This window comes from Polypterus senegalus, chromosome 18 (genome assembly GCF_016835505.1).
Source record: "Polypterus senegalus isolate Bchr_013 chromosome 18, ASM1683550v1, whole genome shotgun sequence".
Taxonomy (NCBI): Eukaryota; Metazoa; Chordata; class Cladistia; order Polypteriformes; family Polypteridae; genus Polypterus; species Polypterus senegalus.
Window position 1 is genome coordinate 53,928,749 of NC_053171.1, and position 22,054 is coordinate 53,950,802.

At 39.6% G+C, this 22,054-nt stretch overlaps 1 protein-coding gene across 3 annotated transcripts in view; it reads left to right on the plus strand.

Moving 5' to 3' along the window:
- The window catches only part of numb (NUMB endocytic adaptor protein), a 240,743-nt gene that overhangs the window by 194,989 nt on the left and 23,700 nt on the right, over positions 1-22,054 (plus strand). For 2 of the 3 annotated variants that reach the window (XM_039741843.1, XM_039741846.1), the window contains exons 4-5: positions 17,350-17,382; positions 18,404-18,478. In XM_039741843.1, the coding sequence (XP_039597777.1) occupies positions 17,350-17,382; positions 18,404-18,478 (108 nt within the window). The remainder of the gene's footprint in view (positions 1-17,349; positions 17,383-18,403; positions 18,479-22,054) is intronic. The other variant, XM_039741844.1, reaches the window with a different exon arrangement.

Consider the following 22,054-nt stretch of genomic DNA (forward strand, 5'->3'; position numbering starts at 1 on the left):
TCAAACCACCTACAACTGAACACCAGCAAAGCCAAGGAGCTGGTGGTGGAGTTTAGGAGGCCCAGGCCCCTCATGGACCCAGTGATCATCAGAGATGACTGTGTGCAGAGAGTACAGACCTATAAATACCTGGGAGTGCAGCTGGATGATAAATTGGACTGCCAATACTGATACTCTGTGCAAGAGAGTACAGAGCCGACTATACTTCCTTAGAAGGCTGGCGTTCTTCAACATTTGCAGTAAGACGCTGCAGATGTTCTATCAGTTGTGGCGAGTGCCCTCTTCTATGTGGTAGTGTGCTGGGGGGGCAGCATAAAGAGGGATGCCTCACGCCTGGACAAACTGGTGAAGAAGGTAGGCTGTATTGTAGGCACGGAGTTGGACAGTTTGACATCTGTGGAAGAGCAATGGTCGCTGAGCAGGCTCCTGTTTAATCATGGAGAATCCACTGCATTCACTGAACACTATCATCTCCAGACAGAGGAGCAGCTTCAGTGACAGACTGCTGTCACTGTCCTGCTCCACTGACAGACTGAGGAGATCGTTTCTCCCCCACACTATGCGACTCTTCAGTTCCACCCGGGGGGTTAAACGTTAACATTATACAAGATTATAGACGGTTATACCTGCCTCGCACTCTCCACCTTGCATTTTTTTAACTTGCACTACATTTTTATCATTATTTAATTAATATTGTTTCTATCAGTAAGCTGCTGCTGCTGGAGTATGTGAATTTCCCCTTATAAAGTATCTTATCTATCCATCTCTTTGTCTATCAAAAAATGTGTAGTGTTACTGCCAGTTTTATTATATTGGTTTACCTGATTTATACATTTGTAGTGGAAAGTAAGAATTTTAAAGATGAGCATGTTGCCTAATTTTATATTTTAATATCACAACATTTCACACAAAAGATTTTTTTCCAGCAATTGACTGCCACTGCAATGGTCACTTGAAGGCATAGCAAAACATAGTATCTTTAAAGGAAGCATAGATAATCAGTCATTTGTAAATTTGTCTCTTTTATGTGTTAAAATTTTCTGCCAAGCACTAATGCCCTATCCATGTTTGGTTCAGGGTGAAATCAATCAATCAATCAATCAACATTTATTTATATAGCACATATTCATACAAAAAAAAAATGTAGCTCAAAGTGCTTTACAAAATGAATAGAGTAATAGAAGACACAATAAAAGATAAACATAAGTCAACATTAATTAACATAGAATAAGAGTAAGGTCCGATGGCCAGGGTGGACAGAAAAAACAAAAAAAACTCCAAAAGCTGGAGAAAAAAATAAAATCTGTAGGGGTTCCAGACCAAGAGACCGCCCAGTCCCCTCTGGGCATTCTACCTAACATAAATCATCATATTTTCATGGAAGGACCTGATGATGATGGTCACGTAGACTTCTGGCTTTCAGTCCATCATTGTTGGAGCATCATGATGCTTTGAGTAGGTGGTGGCAGGCCGCCACCACAAAGAAACCGGAAAAAGAAACAGAAGAGAGAGTAGGGGTCAGTACGGATTTTAGAGCCACCATGAATAGTTATTATGAAGAATTGAACATACAGAGTATCAGGATTATGTTAAAGTGAAGTTATAAAAAGGCCATGTTAAAGTAATGTGTTTTCAGCAGTGTTTTAAATTGCTCTACTGTATTTGCCTGGCGAATACTTAAGGATAAAAGTGTCATTACTGTCTGGAAGAATATCATGGGTTATGAGGAGAATAAAACAATGACTAGAGACACACTAACCAAGTACCTTATGTGTTAAATGTAAGAAATAAAAACACTTTTTACACTCCCTCTACAATTATTGTCACCCCTGGGTAACATGAGTAAAATGAGTTATAAAAAAAGATTACAGTTTTGGTGTATTTCCTTAATCTCACACTGAAAAAAATGAGAGAAATCCAACTTTTAATTCAAGCATTTTTTTTCTAAGAAAAAATAATCCCTCGTTAAAAATGCATAATTATTCTTAACAAAACCACATGTGCCTTAACTACTGACATCCATTAAAAGTTCTAATGAACAATGAGTAACTGAAGCATTTTTATCTGTCTATATGTTACTTTTTTTAAATTGATCAGAGTATATAGGAAGTCTCGAGCAGTAATCCATGACTTTCTGTGTCTTTGGGAAAGATAAGAGAACACACAATTCAAAATTGGGAGAAGTGTGTTATGACTTTCATAAGTCAGGGAATGGCTATTAAAATGCTATTGCTTATTACCATATATACAGTCAGGGAAATAATAAATACAGTTAGGTCCATAAATATTTGGACAGAGACAACTTTTTTCTAATTTTGGTTCTGTACATTACCACAATGAATTTTAAATGAAACAACTTGGATGCAGTTGAAGTGCAGACTTTCAGCTTTAATTTAGTGGGTTGAACAAAAAGATGATATAAAAATGTGAGGCAACTAAAGCATTTTTTTAACACAATCCCTTTATTTCAGGGGCTCAAAAGTAATTGGACAAATTCAATAACTGGAAATAAAAAAAATAAAATGTTCATTTCTAATACTTGGTTGAAAACCCTTTGCTGACAATGACAGCCTGAAGTCTTGAACTCATGGACTTTACCAGATGCTGGGTTTCCTCCTTTTTAATGCTCTGCCAGGCCTTTACTGCAGTGGCTTTCAGTTGCTGTTTGTTTGTGGGCCTTTCTGTCTGAAGTTTAGTCTTCAACAAGTGAAATGCCTGCTCAATTGGGTTAAGATCAGGTGACTAACTTGGCCATTCAAGAAATTTCCACTTCTTTGCTTTAATAAACTCCTGGGTTGCTTTGGCTGTATGTTTTGGGTCATTGTCCATCTGTATCATGAAACGCCGCCCAATCAATTTGACTGCATTTACCTAAATTTGAGCAGACAGTATGTCTCTGAACACCTCACAATTCATTCGGCTGCTTCTGTCCTGTGTCACATCATCAATAAACACTAGTGTCCCAGTGCCACTGGCAGCCATGCACTCCCAAACCATCACACTGCCTCCACCATGTTTTACAGATGATGTGGTATGCTTTGGATAATGAGCTGTTCCACGCCTTCTCCATACTTTTTTCTTGCCATCATTCTGGTAGAGGTTGATCTTGGTTTCATCTGACCAAAGAATGTTTTTCCAGAACTGTGCTGGCTTTTTTAGATGTTCTTTAGCAAAGTCCAATCTAGCCTTTCTATTCTTGAGGCTTATGAGTGGCTTGTACCTTGCAGTGCACCCTCTGACAATGACAACACAAACATGAAACAGTTTTTATAATTCCATCCTTTTAAAATATATACTATATATACATTTATTTAGAAATATTTTCTTGTTAAGAGTTTTTTTTTTATATATGGCTCTGCAGTCCTGAAATGTTTAAGAAATGCTGCCCTAAACAATAAGGTACTTGATAGAGAATATCTAAGGTAACCTATAGTAGATCCATCTGGTATCTAAATTTAAGAGCGTGACTTTGTGTTTGACTTCCATCCCCTGATTGGTTGATTATATTCTCACAGGGAATCTCTGAGTTCTCCTTATTTTGCTTTAAGAATATAGTCACTGTAGTTTAGCAGCTCCCTTTCAATAATGCCTTTCAGTAAGTGATACCTGAAAAAGACCACTTTTTCTTTACCATGAGTGTACCCCATTCTTTTCTGTAGGTTGTTGTTGTTTGAAGTTTTTCTGCATTTATAGATTGCTGCTGTTTTATGGTGGGTTTGTCTTACAAACTTGTGTACTATCAGTTGAAATTGCCAAATTGGGTATACGATAGCATAAAAGTCGTCCAAGATAATCTTCCTTCAGTTAACAGATGCCTTCTCTTTGTACATGTGCATTCAGGAGTTGGCAGGCAAGCCTCACTTGAGTAGCAAGTGCCAAACAGCTTAAAAAGAATAGATAATATATACGGGAAGGCCTCCAACTAGCCCACAGAATCTCAGTTTTTGTAGCCTAGGGTATTACTGTGTTTAGAGTTGGCTTATTAGTTATCTACTTGTGTGCGATGCTCAGCTCTGCCTGATTTTCTCATTGTCATAGTTTTTACCTACAGGAAGATGTCCTGGGATTGTGGAACTGTATGGGCCTATTCATTTTTCTTACACTTTGACCTATGACAGTATAACTGTGTAATCTATCCTTTCCTAAGGAAGTATTTTGTAACAGCCTGTTCCATACTATCCAATAAATGTTTATATATTGATACCTGCAAATACCTGTAATCAATCTATTTTGCTCTTCACTGATATCTTTTATATGCTCATTATTTCATTCTCCTTTTAGCCCAAGTCCTGTTCTGTCTGATTCACTCCAGAGACACATTTTTTATTAATTTGTGAAATTAATAGAAAATTATCTGACAGTATCACAATTTTTAAAGAGAATATTTATTTCTATTTCTATCTTCCAAGCAAACAGAGGTAGAACTGTTCTGTTGGGCTATCCAAGGTCTTTAGCTATTTTATAATAAATATTTATATCTCCCTTTATTTGTGATCCACTCATTATCTGCTACATCATTTTTAAAGCAAGACTTTGAGTACTTGCAGCAGGGATTTTGTGAAACATCTAGGTTTTTCTTTCCGGTGTAAATGTTAACTTCAGTCTTCAGTAAGTGGCCCGTGCACTGCAATTTCCAAAGTCAGAAAATCTCTGTCAGTAATCAGCAGGGAGTGATGACAAATTAGCCGCATTGGATCAAATTTCTGTTGTTGGTCAGCAGCAGTGTGGGGTCAAGTTACTGTCTGCCCTTGCCTTCCTTCTCTGAAATGTGTAGCATTGTTTTCCTACCCTGCTTGTCATCCTCTCATGCTGCTAGTGATGCTGCTTTGTACACTATGTAACCTGTGTTGAAGTTTCCATCATGAATAATGAACGTTTGAAGTAATGTCAGTATTTCCCTTAAGAGATATGAAAAACTGAAGGTGGTATTTATACAGAAGTACAAAAATGGAAAGCCATCTGCTACAGAAATTCATTTCACTGACAGAGTTTTGATTTTTGGAATGGCATGTTTTTGAAAAACAACATGGAAGAAGTAGATTTTTGCTGTAAATATAGTTTGTTCTTTCTTTTAATCTGTGTTAGTTTAGTGTGTCTTGAAATAATTTCACAACAGTAATGAAATTTATTGTGTTAGTAGAAATGCAGATAGTTATTTCAAACTTGTAATAATCTCAAGACCCAAACACAATGGAGAAGTATTATCTTTTCATTGGCATAGGAGTATCTGGGAATTCCCCAGGAAGTGCTAGAAATTGTTACTGGGGATGAAGTGGCATGGTGTGTTCAGCTTGGCTTGTTGCCACCACAACCCTTTTCAGGAGTACTGCATATTTAAAGTGAGATGAACACTGCCATACTATGCCCAAGTACCAAAGGGCCATCACATTTTTTGGTTCTTTTTTAGATCCACACCCCTGACACGGCTTTATAAATACAGTGAACCCTCGTTTATCACGGTTAATGCGTTCCAGACTCTACCGTGATAAATGAATTTTCGCGAAGTAGGATTCTTTATTTATAAATCGAATATTTTCACAGTTAGAGTATAGAAAACCTGTTTACGACCTTCTAAATACGTTTTTTAACATTATTAGAGCCCTCGAGACATGACATAACACCCTTTAGTCATAATTACACTCGTATTACCCAATATATTAGACAAAATAAGAGAAAATAAGACATTAGATGTTACAAATATCATATTACTAGGCACGACCGACTTTTATCCTCAATTTTTGTGCGCTCCATGTGTACATCATGCATGTAAGTGTAGGGAATGAGAACATCAAAGTGCCCATTCATAACATCTCCCAAAACCTAAGTTTTTTATCCCCTCAAGTGCCTGTCCAAAGTCGTGCAATGTCAGCCCGAATCTGTACCGCTAAAGACAGAGTTTCATGCACTAAATAAGCTATAGATGAGAATAAACAAGCACCATCTCCCCTGATATTTACTACGCGGCGAGGCATTTGTACTCCATCAATATTAATTATTTCCAGAGACATCATTTTGTCTAATTTTCCAGCGCATAGCGCACAAAAGCAAGGGAACGATTAGAGCACCAGAACTCTGCTCACATCGCGTCGTTTCGTACCTCAAGCCACAAGCAGTAAGTCTGTAATAAGCGGAATACCGCTACGCTTTGCACTCACGGGACAGAAGGGAAATCCCGAACACTTTTATATAGTAGATTATTGTACTGTACATTTAATTGCACACAACCACTAACCTATGAAGGCATGACCTCAGTAGGAGAGTTTTCAGATGTGGTGCAGTATCTTCAGCAGGTGCGTTGTTGTCTTCTTCCGCTGAAGAAGTACTAGGAGTAGGCAGTGGGTGTCTGGGTGCGCGGCTGAAGAACATCTTGATAGGCAGTTGCTGGCGCTCTTTTCATATGCGTGAGGAGGCTTTTGTAGGGTATTGCCATCTTTAATCATATCCAAGAGTTTCACCTTTTCCTGGATAGTAAGCATCTTCCTCCGGCGCTTAGTTTTATTGTCAGAAGGCTTAGAAAAAGCAGCACGTTTAGGAGCCATCGTAGGGCTTGGATAAAAGTTCTCAAAAAAGCGCATGCGTAGTGACGTAAGCAAGTATGAGAAAAAAATTGCGATAGAGTGAAGCCGCGAAAGTCGAAGCGTGATATAGCGAGGGTTTACTGTACTCTGAAATTAACCACATATTGTTTATTAGTTTAATGCATCTGATTGTAATTAACCTGTAACAATATAATGGTCCACAGAATGGTCAAACTATTCCTAATACCATAACTGCTTTAGTGTTGTTACTCTCACTGCACATCGGATCATCTTTTTCCATATTACTCTCACTGCACCACTCAGAGTATTTATATCACTGTATCTGAGTGTGAATCACAGCTGTACAGCAGCTGTTCGGAAAGAGAATTATCAGTATCTACCATCAAGCACACGTGGCCTCAGCCATGCTGTCTATTGAACTGCTTTCATATGACAAATGCTTCAGAGCCTGTCCTGTACTGACCTCACAGTTCAGAAACAGTTTCATCCCATGAACTCTAAATGCACTCAATCAGTCCATCAAGTACTCCTTGTGGAACTGTTTGTACTTATAAGTACAATCACCTGACTGTAAGCTTGCACTACAGTTATAATATTACACATCCTGAGCCACTTTATAAAGTGCATATTTACATAAGATGACAATATAATTTTTAAGATGAAATGCAGCAAAATATGTTTATTATATTATACAGATAAAACTTTAACAACATGGTGCCGCCGCACTAGCGAGCTGCTGGCACTCCGTTCATGGATTGTTCCTGCCTCGCGTTGTATTCTTGCTGGTGCTGACGCAACACTGGAAAGATAGATGGATAGAATAATTAAACACGTACTACGAAGATATTTCGATGTTCCTTAAAATTTTTGAAGAATCTGCATTCTAAGCTTGCCGATGGCTTAACGTCTATTACAGAGTTAACTGTGTGGCGATTGGGTATTTGGAGAAAGAAAAGTAAGGACAGGAATTGGGGGCTAGTACGTTTGAGAGACAGTATTTCATCAAAGGTAGCACACGGCGCAGCAAGCATCTTGCGTGAGACATGAACAATCACTGCGCCACCATGTTCCCATGTTTAATAACATGCTTTAACTCCTATCATCATGAAAATTATATCACATATACATCTCAGTATTTTAATTATTCAGAGAGCTGTAATATTACAAATGGAATGGATTCTGTGTCCTGTCGGAGGAAGAGAAAGCCCGGAAGCATGTAGTAATTCACACACATAGAGCACATAGAAGATCAAATACAAATCAAAGCATTTAACATGCTACTTTAGTTACGATGAGATTGAGAAACTAGTAAATTAAACGATTTTTAGATTGTTTATGATGTTCTACTTTAATGACAAAATAAACTACATGATTAAAGTTGACATTTCATGGTTTTGCCCCCACTGTGTGCTTGTTTTTTTTCCTCTGTACCCTAATAAGCTTTCATATGAAACGCAGACAGTGGGCTACAACTCACCTTTTCATGGCGACTTTGATATCTGTCAAAATCTTTTTTTATTTTGGGCACTGTGCGACTTTGTGAACGTGAGCTTTCGAATTTCACTGACACGCTATGTCACTTGATCAACTTCCTTTTGTTGTTTATACCACTGTTTAAACCAACAAATAGTACATTTTTCATTGCCTCCACTTCGTATTTGCTGAAATTCTTCTATTTTCCCCTCTTGCTTTTGTCATTGCCTTTTCACAGAAGGCTGAGCTTAAGGACTATTTATATTGATTTGCATATTCAAAGAGGCATAATTCTGGGAGGAATTGGGGCAGGACAGCAGGCGCGTGCATTACTTTTCATGCTGATCGGGATTTATGTAGCAGAAGAACGTGGAAGTTGGCGAACACACAGATTTATGTATCTGGATTTTTCTGTGTTTACGCACATTACCACTTTTGTGCTTACGCCATGTTATAGTGCGAGTTCTACACACGCCGTTATACATGAGGCCCCAGGTACGTTATTTGCTTTCTGTTTAACAAAATGTATGCATTTCTCTTATCAATCAGATTGTTGCTTTCCAGTATTTCATGGTTGGCAATATGAAATACCCGTTCTCAACCTCTTCAGACTTTTTCATTTTGTCTTGTAAGCTGATCTACATGTATAATTACAGGTTTTTTAACTTTTGACTTGTCGTAATGAAATTGGACTCCTTTTTCCATTGTGTTTGATTACTGATTTTCAAGTGTTTGGGTATTGCACTTATTTCTTATCTATTGAGTGTTGTTTTCCTTTCTGTTTTATGAACACTTCACTTGGTCATTTACGATGAGTAGCTAGCCTTTTATTTGAATCATGCGCAGAATTTGCTTGTGGCATTTTGTAGTATAATTTATATGAGAAAGTAGGCATACCCTATGAAGTGTTTTTCTTTTTCAACATATGTGGACATATCATGATTTGATTTTCCTTTAATCAGTATCTATAGATAAATGTTATGTAATTGGGGAGAATAAAATAAAATTTGGCTTTGCTAAAATTAGTTTAATGAAAATTTATTAAAAATGCCACTGTCGTTAGTGGAAATTAGTGGCTCTAATAGCTGGTATTGCCCTCTCATGTTGGGGTCTCTTCTGTGTTTGAAGGGTGCCTTGAATGCACAGCTCATAATAAATCCTCCCACGGCATCTTGATGTAATTCAACTCAGGCTTTTGACTTGCACATTCCACCTTATTATTTATTTATTTTTTTTTATTCCATTTGTTGGATCATAGTCATGTTGCAAGGTATGCTTTCAGTTGAGCTTCAGTATTTTGACAGCTGGCCTCACATTATCCTCTAGCACCCTCTTGTACAATAAAGAATTCATAGCCGATTATATGACGGCGAACTACCCTAGCCCTGATGCAGCAAAACATTTCCACCACCACAAATTAAAGTTATCAGGTTCTGCTATCCAAATGCTGTCTTTAATTTTGCCAAAATTGCTTTCTGGTACTGCAGCCAAATGATTCTATATTCATTCGCCTTTTGTTCCTAGAGCACATTGTTCCATAGTTTCTGGTCCTTGCCTAGGTGTCCATGGGCAAACTTTAGTCTTGGAATGATGTTCTTTCTGGACAGCAGTGTTTTCCTCCTGGCATACATTCATGTAGATGTACAGTCATATGAAAAAGTTCAGGAACCCCTTTCAGCCTGCATAATAATTAACTCTACTTTTAACAAAAAAGATAACAGTGGTATGTCTTTCATTTCCTAGGAACATCTGAGTACTGGGGTGTTTTCTGAACAAAGGTTTTTAGTGAAGCAGTATTTAGTTGTATGAAATTTAAATCAAATGTGAAAAACTGGCTATGCAAACGTTTGGGCCCCCTTATAATTTTTCTGATTTGAATGCATGTAACTGCTCAATTAGTTGCAACATGAAATTAGTTTGATTAGCCCATTAAGCCTTGAACTTCATAGACAGGTGTGTCCAATCGTGAGAAAAGGTATTTAAGGTGGTCAGTTGCAAGTTGTGCTTCCATTTGACTCTCCTCTGAAGAGTGACAGTATGGGATCCTCAAAGCAACTCTCAAAAGATCTGAAAACAAAGATTGTTCAATATCATGGTTTAGGGGAAGGCTACAAAAAGCTGTCTCAGAGTTTTAAACTGTCAGTTTCAACTTTAAGGAATGTAATCAGGAAATGGAAGGCCACAGGCATAGTTGCTGTTAAATCCAGGTCTAGCAGGCCAAGAAAAATACAGGAGCGGCATATGCGCGCAGGGTTGTGAGAACAGTTACAGATAACCCACAGATCATCTCCAAAGACCTGCAAAAACATCTTGCTGCAGATGATGTATCTGTACATCGTTCTACAATTCAGCGCAATTTGCACAAAGAACATCTGTATGGCAGGGTGATGAGAAAGAAGCCCTTTCTGCCCTCACACCACAAACAGAGTCGCTTGTTGTTTGCAAATGCTCATGTAGACAAGCAAGATTCATTTTGGAACAAAGTGCTTTGGAATGATGAGACAAAAATTGAGTTATTTGGCCATAACAAAAAGTGCTTTGCATGGCGGAAGAAGAACACCACATTCCAAGAAAAATACCTGCTACCTCCTGTCAAATTTGGTGGTTGTGGCTAGTTCATGGACTGGGGCCCTTATTAAAGTTGAGGGTCGGAATAATTCAACCCAATATCAACAAATTCTTCAGGATAATGTTCAAGCATCAGTCACAAAGTTGAAGTTGCGCAGGGGTTGGATATTCCAACAAGACAATGACGCAAAACACAGTTCGAAATCTACAAAGGCATTCATGCAGAGGGAGAAGTACAATGTTCTGGAATGGCCATCACAGTCCTCTGACTTGAAAATCATTGGAAATCTATGCAATGATTTGAAGCAAGGCTGTCCATGCTCAGCAGCCATCAAATTTAACTGAACTGGAGAGATTCTGTATGGAAGAATGGTCAAAAATACCTCCATCCAGAATCCAGACACTCCTCAAAGGCTATAGGAGGCGTCTAGAGGCTGTTATATTTGCAAAAGGAGGCTCAACTAAGTATTAATGTAAATATATCTGTTGGGGTGCCCAAATTTATGCACCTGTCTAATTTTGTTATGATGCATATTTTCTGTTAATCCAATAAACTTAATGTCACTGCTGAAATTCTACTGTTTCCGTAAGGCATGTCATATATTACATGGAAGTTGCTACTTTGAAAGCTCAGCCAATGATAAAACAAAAATCCAAAGAATTACGAGGGGTTCACAAACTTTTTCATATGACTGTAATTTGTTGATTATCTTCCAGAAAGCGGAATGGTTCACATTTCTTATTGTTTGAAGATCTTTTGAAATCCCTTCTCAGAATCCTAGGCATTTAGAACCTGATTTTGGAAGACCTAAGAGAGCTCTTTTGATCTGAAACAGAAATTTGCATTTCTGTTTTATTTAAATTATACAATAATTAGTTTGTGCTCAATTAATTTTCCCTTATATAACTGCAAGTAAAACAAATCATACACATCTTAATAAAAAAATAATATATACTGCTCAAAAAAATTAAAGTAACACTTTTGAATGAGAGTATACAGTAGCATCAAGTCAATGAAACTTCTGGGCTATTGATCTGGTCAGTTAAGTAGCAGAGGGGGTTGTTATGAGTTTCAGCTGCTTTGGTGCATTAGAGGGGCAACAATGAGACAACCCCCAAAACAGGAATGGTTTAACTGGTGGAGGCCATTGACATCTTTTCTAACTACAGTAATCCCTCCTCGATCACGGGGGTAGCATTCCAGAACCCCTCGCGATAGGTGAAAATCCACGAAGTAGAAACCATATGTTTGTATGGTTATGTTTATATATTTTAAGCCCTTAGAAACTCTCCCACACTGTTTATAAATATTCTCCACACAGTTATACAGTAAACCCTCGTTTATAGCGGTTAATCCGCTCCAGACAGATAAATGAATTTCCACGAAGTAGTATTCTTTATTTATAAATCTAATATTTTTGCAGTTAGAGCATAGAAAACCTGTTTACGACCTTCTATATATGTTTTTTAACATTATTAGAGCCTTCTAGACATGAAATAACACCCTTTAGTCAAAAGTTTAAACTGTGCTCCATGACAAGACAGAGATGACAGTTCTTTCTCACAATTAAAAGAATGCAAACATATCTTATCTTCAAAGGAGCGCCGTCAGGAGCAGAGAATGTCAGAGAGAGAGAAATGTAAACAATCAAAAATCAATAGGTCTGTTGGGCTTTTAAGTATACGAAGCACCCACGATAAAGTGGCCGCAATGAAGAGATCAATGTGAAGGTAGTCTTTCAGAATTTTTTACAGGAGCGTCTGTATCTTCTAAGCAAACAGCCTCTGTACAAACAGCTCCTCTGCTCACACCCCCTCTGTCAAGAGCAGAGAATGTCAGAGAGAGTGAGAGAGACAGAGAAAAGCAAACAATCAAAAATCAATACGGGCTGTTAGAGCTTTAAAGTGTGCAAAGCACCACTCGGGAAGCATATCATATATCATTGAGGAGTTTTATTTAATACGTAGTACGTGCTCTGATTTAGTAGCTTTTCAGCCATCTACCAATAGCGTCTGCAAACAAACTGAGGAAGCATGTACCATAAAAGACCCATTGTCCACAGAAATCCGCGAACCAGCAGAAAATCCGTGATATATATTTAGATATACTTACATTTAAAATCCGTGATGGAGTGAAGCCACGAAAGTCGAAGTGTGATATAGCTAGAGATCACTGTATTTTTTCACTCGTTTTGCATTTGGGCCACGGTCAGTGTCACTACTGGTAGCCTGAGGTGATACCTGCACCCTACAGAGATTGCACAGGTAGTCCAACTTGTCCAGGATGGCACATCAATATGCACCATTGCCAGAAGGATTGCTGTGTCTCCTAGCACAGCCTCAAAGGCATGGAGGAGATTCCAGGAGGCAGGCAGTTACTGTAGGAAAGCTGGACAGGGCCGTAGAAGGTCTTTAATTCATCAGCAGGACTTACCGGTATCTGCTCCATTGGGCAAGGTGGAACAGGATGAGCACTGCCAGAGCCCTACAAAATGACCTCCAGCAGGCCACTGGTGTGATTGTCTCTGACCAAACAATCAGAAATAGACTTCATGAGGTTGGCCTGAGGGCCCGATGTCCTCTAGTGGGCCCTGTGCTCACTGCCCGCCTGGCACCGTGGAGCTCATTTGGCATTTGCTGTAGAATACTAGAATTGGCAGGTTCACCACTGGTGCCCTGTGTTTCTCACAGATGAGAGCAGGTTCACCCTGAGCACATGTGATGGATGTCAAAGGGTTTGGAGAAGCCATGGAGAACGTTATGCTGCCTGTAACATCGTTCAGCATGACCGGTTTGGTGGTTGGGTCAGTGATGGTCTGGGGTGGCATATCCATGGAGGGACGCACAGACCTCTACAGGCTAGACAACAGCACCTTGACTGCCATTAGGTATGTGGATGAAATCCTTGGATCCATTGTCAAACCCTATGCTGGTGCAGTGGGTCCTGGGTTCCTCCTGGTGCACAACAATGCCCGGCCTCATGTGGCGAGAGTATGCAGGCAGTTCCTGGAGGATGAAGGAATTGATAACATTGACTGGCCCCCACGCTCACTCGCCTGACCTCAATCTAATAGAACACCTCCGACACATTATATTTTGGTCCATCTCATGCCACCAGGTTGTACCTCAGACTGTCCAGGAGCTCAGTGATGCCCTGGTCCAGATCTGGGCGGAGATCCCCTAGGACACCATCTGTTGTCTCATTAGGATCATGCAACACCAGCGTTGCCAGGCATTCATACAAGCACATGGGGGCCATACAAACTACTGAGTATGATTTGGAGTTGCTCCAATAAAATTTTGGCAAAATGGACTAGCCTGCTGCATCATTTTTTCTCATTGATTTTCAGGGTGTCTTTGAATTCAGCCCTCTGTAGGTTGATAATTTTCTTTGCCATCAAATGATGTGGCATCCTTTTGTCCCTAACACATTATCCAGTCCATATCTGTAGAGATATCCAGCAGGATTTTTCCCCATTGAGATCTGATGTGTTTTCAAAGTGTTTCTTTAATTTTTTGAGCAGTGTAATAGACCACATGTTATTTTTTTACTAATAAAACCCTTAATGAAATCGGTACCCTGCACTTCTAGAATGAAGCTTGTGTTTTTATTGTATGGCATAATGGTATAGTGTTAATGAGCTACTTCACGGATCTACTGTCCAGGGTACTGTCCATCTTGAGCCTGGTTATTGTCTGTGTAGTGTTTTTATGCACTCATGAGTCAATGCGTTGGATTTTCTTCCATCTTCCCTAAAGGCTTTTGTGTCAGTTTTCATTTTGGTACAGTTGTGGTTTGTATATGAGTGTGCCCTGGAGTGGTATCATGTCTACAGCTTGTTGCATTAAAGTTAGTCCAGCTTCTGAAAGTAAAATCTCTGGAATTGTTTAGTGTTTTGAGATAGCTAAAATCACAAAAAATGTAATGATATTCATGTAACATGCTATTCATGACAGACATTCTTGGGCACTGTACAAAAATAGAGAGTGCTTCAATAATAGATGCATTGTGTTAGCACTGTAACCCTAGAGCAGCAGCAGGTAACCAGCAATGATGCCGTAATGTTAGAAGGCAAGCAGAAGTAAACATGACCAGTGTGTCTGTGAAACCAGGAAAAAAAATACAAAAGAGAAATTAAATTCTGAGACCTGATATTAAGCATGTATTTAACAGTTTCTTGTAAAAACTATTCCTTAGCACTTCAACTTGTGTACAATATGAGGTTCAAAAGTGAATATCAGCAAATCTTAGCGCAATACATTGAATGTGATTTCAAGTAAAGCTACTGTATATTGCAGTTTGCATGCAGTAAACACTTGACTAATAAAGGTGGGTTTTCAGTGAAAGCAATATTATTTCATACTTAATTTTCTGATTAAATATTTAATTCATCCGAATAATTTTGTGTCATATTGTTAATTTACTGTTATTTGTGTAGGTTTTAAGATATATTTAGTACATCTTAAGCTAAATACCAGTTACTTGAAGATTTGTATTACAATATACAGCACAGGGTTACCCATACAAGATATGCCACCTCTCCAGTTCAGTCACAGGTCATTTACAGCTAAACTGCTGGTGCAGAATCTACACTGTAAGTCATGCATTCCAATGAAGAGGAGAATTGAGATTTTCTGCACACAGTTTGTTGGCTTGTTGAAGAATGAAAAGAAAGCGGGGTGTGTCTTTTCTAGAACGATTACAAAATGTTAATTTGGTATTCAGTGTCATGTGTGACCTTTTTTTCTGTGAAATCACATGGTAAGTACAGTATTCTTTAGTTGGTGTGTTTGCAAACATTAATTTATGTAAAAGCGGGGCACACACGATTTTGCTTTGTTTGTGCTTACTCAGGGAGACACTTTGGAGACTGCTGTTTTCTAAAAGATAAATTCCATGCTGGTGTATTTGCTAGCAGTGCTTTTAATGTTTGGTCAACTCTGAAAAACCATTCTGCCCTAAATTTCATGTACCCTGCAGCCAATATAGATAAGTTGTTTTTCAAGTTCATTTTATTGAAAAGTACACTATAATTTAGTTTGGATTCTAAATTCTTAATGACTTCAGAATTTAATGCTCCCACACAGTTGCCTCATGTTTAATTGTCAAGTGTTCAGTTGGTTTTTAATTTTGTTTTTAATATCTGTTTTTGTTTTTAAGCAGGTTAAAGGAAATGTTTTATTTTAAAATACACTGCCTTACTACTTTATCTGATTTTTATTTGCATGCTTGATATTTTCTCTAACCCTTGAAAGACCACTTTCTTTCATTTGAAATTCACGTCAAATTAACTATTAACAGACTGAGATTCATGCTACAATAACACAGTAGTTAATGAATGGACGTAGAGGTTTTGTTTTTATTGTTTTGTTGTTTAGATGAATGTTAAGAAGGACTGATGTTAAATGAGGAAAATTTAGGTTACGCATTTAAATTTGGTTTAAGGTAGGTTAATGGTGCAAGAAAAAACACAGCATTACAAATCCTAAATTATGACTTTTCCTGTATGTATGTAGCAATTTTTATGTTTATCATTTAAGAGAAAAATTACTTAAATTGGAAGTCCAGTGTGAACTTCATGTATAAATTGCAAAGTCAACCTGAAGTTATTAGATTTCCACATTTAAAGGAGGATAGCAGGTGATCTGTTTGTTACTTTGTGAAATTAGAAACCGTCGTTGGTTTAATCATAGTGAGTACACTGTAAATAGGCTATGATTATAAATACAACATAAGTGAAACAAAATAACATCTCAGCCACAAGTCCCTCAAGCAGGAGATTGTAGTGTGTCTGTTGAAGAGGAGAACTGGTTTGCCATCATCTGCGCCAATTCGTTTTGCAAAAAAAATTATTATACAGTGCTTAGTGACATCACTTAGTAAGTGAATAAAGTATTCATTTTGGATATTTTGGCAGGGCAACGTAGAAGCTACTTAGTTACGAAAAATGTGCTTGTGAAGTGACTGCTGGGGAGGTTGTCTTAGGCAGATTAGGATATAAGGCTACCCTTTTGTCAAACAGCTCTGTCAGATGCCTGGAGGCCTGGAATTCAGCCAGTCATCTTTTTTTCTCTCTTCTTGAAGATACATTCATTTCTGAAAAGATTTCAGTAATGTTGCAAGTCTTTACAGTCTGAGTCAGTGTAAAAGATAAATGTGCAAGTAGTGCCACCTTTTGGAATAATCTGGAATTAGTTTTTCTGTTTCTATTGAGGTAACACTGCCACTGCCTAAACATGGTGGTAAGATCAATATAATAGTTAAGTGTGATAGATGATTAAGATGATTGCGAGTAAGACAGTAGGTTTTTCATTTGGTGTGTCTCCTCTTTCCCACTATTATTGTTGACTTTCATTAAGCCCCATCCCTTCCAGTTTTCCCAGTGGCTAGAAGTGTTTTTAAATCTCACATTACTTGTGGTAGTCTGTGTCCCTCCATCTCTTAATGTTAAATACATTTATCTGGTAGGTAGGCTGTCTAAAGTGATGCCTGTAACTGAATAACATTCTACTAACTGGGAAACTAAAAACTTGTAAGTTACCACAGGGGTGCATGATCACTGCCTTTTGAATGGCTTTGCCAGCTTTGATGTTCCATCTCATTTCTTACCTTGGAGTTTACGCTTTACCTTTGATTTGGGGGAAAAGGGGCTTTGAGGGAGATTGGGGGGTTCTCTTTCTTTCCCCATTGTGTATGTGGCTGAAGCTGTGGGACGTGTAGCTTCCTTCAGTAATGCTCTGCTGCCTTGTTCCTCTTCTGTCACTCCAGGACAGGAAGTTCTTCAAAGGCTTCTTTGGAAAAGTAAGTTGCAACTTTCTCCCCGTTTCTTTCTCTGGTAAGTGGGTGCAGGTCAAAGGTGCTATGAAGGACAAGGATGTCACACCTTTTTGTCACTAATGAATTCTAATGGTGATTTCTGTGTCTGCTGTCCTCCAGACGGATGAAGTGTGTTCAAAAGAATGCATGTTATCTCCTCAGAGTGCTCTAGAAAAGAAGTGTGCTGAGCCCTATAATATGGCCTAATGTTGTGAGCAAGTAGGACGAACAGCCAAGTGGAGACTGCAGATTTAAAATATTATAAAGTGCAATTCAACTGCTTTCTTGGCTTAAGAGCCATGCAGACATCATTATTCTATAATAATAAATCAACTCAGGAAGCATGCATCCTCCTAAAAACACAGCTGACAATTCACTAAGGTTTTAAGAATTAATTGATTTTCTTCTGAACATTACATGTTGATGCTTCTGAGATTTACACTGTGAAGTGCAATTTGAATTCCTTTACTGTAAACCCTCGGTGGACACTGCTAGTTAAAGGCTAACAAAGTTGCTTTGATGTGAATCAAAAGTGCTCTGCTGAAGGTTTACATAAGTACTAGAGTTTATTAATAAAGATGATTTCTAAATTTTATTATATTAAGTAATTCATTCCAGAAATGCTTAATGAAAATTTCCACCCTCTGGATGGTGTGACCCCTTGGCCTTCCTCCTTCCTTTCCCACTGTTTTACAGTTAATTGAACATCATTTCAAAGGGGAGATTTTTATCTTTGTTTGTTTTTTCTTGTGATGGTTTGAATTTATCTGTTTGGTGATTGTGTGTCTGCAGGGGTTAAACTAAAAGTTGAGTGCCAACGCAGCAAAGACCCATAAGGTTTGGAGGTCTCCCTCTTCTCTGTCCCTTTAATGAACATTACCTTTCTTTCTTACAGGTCAAGGCAGGGCAGAATGAGGAGGATTATGCCTTGCTGTGATGGGTGGTGGTGCCTGATCTCTTCACTTGATGTTAATTTTTTTCTTCTTCTTTCTTTCATTCAATTAAGGCTGGAAAGAAGGCTGTGAGAGCTGTCCTCTGGGTTTCAGCAGATGGACTCAGGGTTGTCGATGATAAAACAAAGGTCGGTATTTGTATTTAGTGTGTGTATGTTTTAGTACTTTTTCTTTCTCTCCCATTTTGTTTTATTATTATACACAAAGTGAATAAAGGTAACAATGATAACAAAATATGAGATTTGAGGATTACCATATCAAGGAAATCTTGTGGGTTTTCTATGCCATTGCATGCATTTAACACTAGAATTACCAGAGCCTATGAAAAAACTCGTAGATCCGGCCCACCTTAAATCCGTTCGCACCTTTCCGCCAGCATCTTTTGTCCTGTAAATGTGCCGATAAAGACAAGCAGCATTAAAATGGTATCAAAAAAGCCACTTCATTAGTTGTTACTTCAGTCATTTTGGCATGCGTGCTATACTGTATGTTCTGTTACCAATAAATTCAACAGGAGCTCATCAACATGGAAAATAAGATTTAGTTAAAAAAAAAAGTATTAATTATAGTTAAAAATTCATTACATGACACCCAAGAACTCTGTACATTGACATTTTAATGACAAATCATTAAAATAAATTTATGAATCCATTTTCACATCATACATAGTGCATTGCTGTTAATAATCTATATATATGATTCACTAAGGCAAGACACCTATGGAAAGCACGCCGGAAGGGGCGTGGATTCACTAAGCCGCTGACAAGTAAGACGCCCATGGCACACGCAGGAAGGAGCCACGCCCACCAACTCGGACGCGATGACACAGGAAAAACGGCGTCATGTATGTTCGTCTGTCGTAGAGTCCACATGCACCTCTGAGCCACGTTGACTGTTTATAGAGGCATGTTTCTCGTGGAAGTGAATCGCTATATGCAGCATGTAAAACAGTTTGCGAGGGGTATCCCATAGGATCCTTAAAACAATCCTTTAAAACTGAGGTTAGAACACAATGAAGGGAGCAGTCTTTAAAAACCAATAGGCCCTGTGCCTCTGTTTCATTACCGTCTCACCTGCTTCACCAATACAGGCCCTGCAACAGTCGAAACTCTCTCTCAGCAGCTGACCTTCTCTGTGCCTGACCGGTTCACACAGAGGCAGTGCGAAAGAAAGCCGCGCACACCCACAGGCAGCGCCAGAGACAGACAGAGGCACACACACAGGCAGCCAATCTTGTGGCATCATATTCAAAAAGACTTGAGGCTGTAATTGCTGCCAAAGACAAAGGTGCATCGACAAAGTATTGAGCAAAGGCTGGGAATACTTCTGTACATGTGATTTCTCAGTTTTTTTATTTTTAATAAATTTGCAAAAACCTCAAGTAAACTTTTTTCACGTTGTTATTATGGGGTGTTTTTGTGTACAATTCTGAGGGAAAAAATGAATTTAATCTATTTTGGAATAAGGCTGGAATAAGGAATAAGGCAAGCAAAATGTGGAAAAAATGATGTGCTGTGAATACTTTCCGGATGCACTATATGTATATATATGTGCAGTATATGTATACAACCTCTCTCTGGCACAGGCATATCAAAAATGTAAATAATAATATATAAAATAATATATAATAAATTATTGTTTACATAATATATTATTTATATATATATATATATATATATATATATATATATATATATATATATATATATACACATTATTATTTACATACACACTGACCCACAAGGTCCCGAGTCGAGGTCAGCAGTGCACCATCCCCACCATATACGGTGTTGACACTGCACTGCATCCCCCTCCTGTGATGCCGGATGGTGGACCAGAATCTCCTTGAAGCCATCTGAAAGTCGTTCTCCATGGCCTCCCCAAACTCCCCCGACGCCCGAGTTTTTGCCTCAGCAACCACTGAAGCCACATTCCATTTGGCCCTCTGATACCTATTAGCTGCCTCCAGAGTCCCACAGGACAAAAGGGTCCGGTAAGACTCCTTCAGCTTGACGGCATCCCTCACCGCCGGTGTCCACCAGCAGGTTCGGGGATTGCCGCCATGACAGGCACTGACCACCTTACTGCCACAGCTCGGGTCAGCCGCCTCAACAATAATGGCATGGAACATGGCCCATTCGGACTCGGTGTCCCCCACCTCCCTCAGGACGTGGTTGAAGTTTTGCCGGAGGTGGGAGTTGAAGCTGTTTCTGACAGGCGACTCTGCCAGACATTCCCAGCAGACCCTCACAACATGTTTGGGCCTTCCAGGCCTGACCAGCATCCTCCCCCACCATTGAAGCCTACTCGCCACCAGGTGGTGATCAGTTGACAGCTCCATCCCTCTCTTCACCCGAGTGTCCAAGACATGTGGCCGCAAGTCCGACGACATGACCACAAAGTCGATCATCGAACTGAGGCCTAGGGTGTCCTGATGCCAAGTGCACATATGAACACCCATGTGCTTGAACATGGTGTTCGTTATGGACAATTCGTGACAAGCACAGAAGTCCAATAACAAAACACTGCTCGGGTTCAGATCGGGGGTGGGGGGGCATTCTTCCCAATAACGCCCTTCAATGCTCACGTGGGCAATGACAGTGAGACCTGGAAGTCTCCCAGCAGTACAAGGGAGTACCCAGAAGGTATGCCCTCTAGCACCCCCTCCAGGGACTCCAAAAAGGGTGGGTACTCCAAACTGCTGCTCGGCGCATACACACAAACAACAGTTAGGACCTGTCCCCCCTCCCAAAGGCGGAGGGAGGCTACCCTCTCGTCCATGGGGGTAAACCCCAATGAACAGGCTCCAAGTCGGGGGGCAATAAGTATGCCCACACCCTCTCACCAGCTCTCTACCAGAGTGGTAGAGAGTCCAGCCCCTCTCAAGGAGATTGGTTCCGGAGTTCAAGCTGTGTGTCGAGGTGAGCCCGACTATATGTAACCGGAACCTCTTGACCTCATGCACTAGCTCAGGCTCCTTCACTTTCAGAGAGGTGACATTCCACGTCCCAAGAGCCAGCTTTTGTAGCCGAGGATTGGACCGCCTTCGGGCACCACCCAGCTCACACTGCACCCGACCTCCTTGGCCCCTTCCATAGATGGTGATCCCATAGGAAGGGGGACCCACGTTACCTCTTCGGGCTGTGCCCGGCTGAGCCCTATGGTTGCAGGCCCGGCCACCAGCCACTCACCATTGAGCCCCACCTCCAAGCCTGGCTCCAGAGGTGGGCCCCGGTGACCCGCGTTCGGGCGAGGGAAACCTCTGTTCAAATTTTTTATTCTTCAAGGGAGGTTTAGTTGAACCGCTCTTTGTCTCATCCCTCACCTAGGACCAGTTTGCCTTGGGTGGCCCTACCAGGGGCATAAAGCCCCAGGCAACAGAGCTCCTAGGATCATTGGGACACGCAAACCCCTCTACCACGATAAGGTAGCGGTTCGAGGAGGGGACATGGAAGGTGTAACATTAACAAATAACATTCTGAAGCAAAATAATTTGACGTTCTTGTTGGTGTTATCCTTGCAGCAGCAGTTATAAATTAGATAATGGCCACAGACATTTCTGTCTGCTACATGGAAAATGTTAAATGGGTAAATCTTCAGGGGAGAGCCTTCCTCAGTCCATCAGCACAGTGTTAATTTGTGTTTCAGAAAAACAAATCTTGATAAGATCTAGGTATTACCTTTACCCATTTTTCAGCAAAATA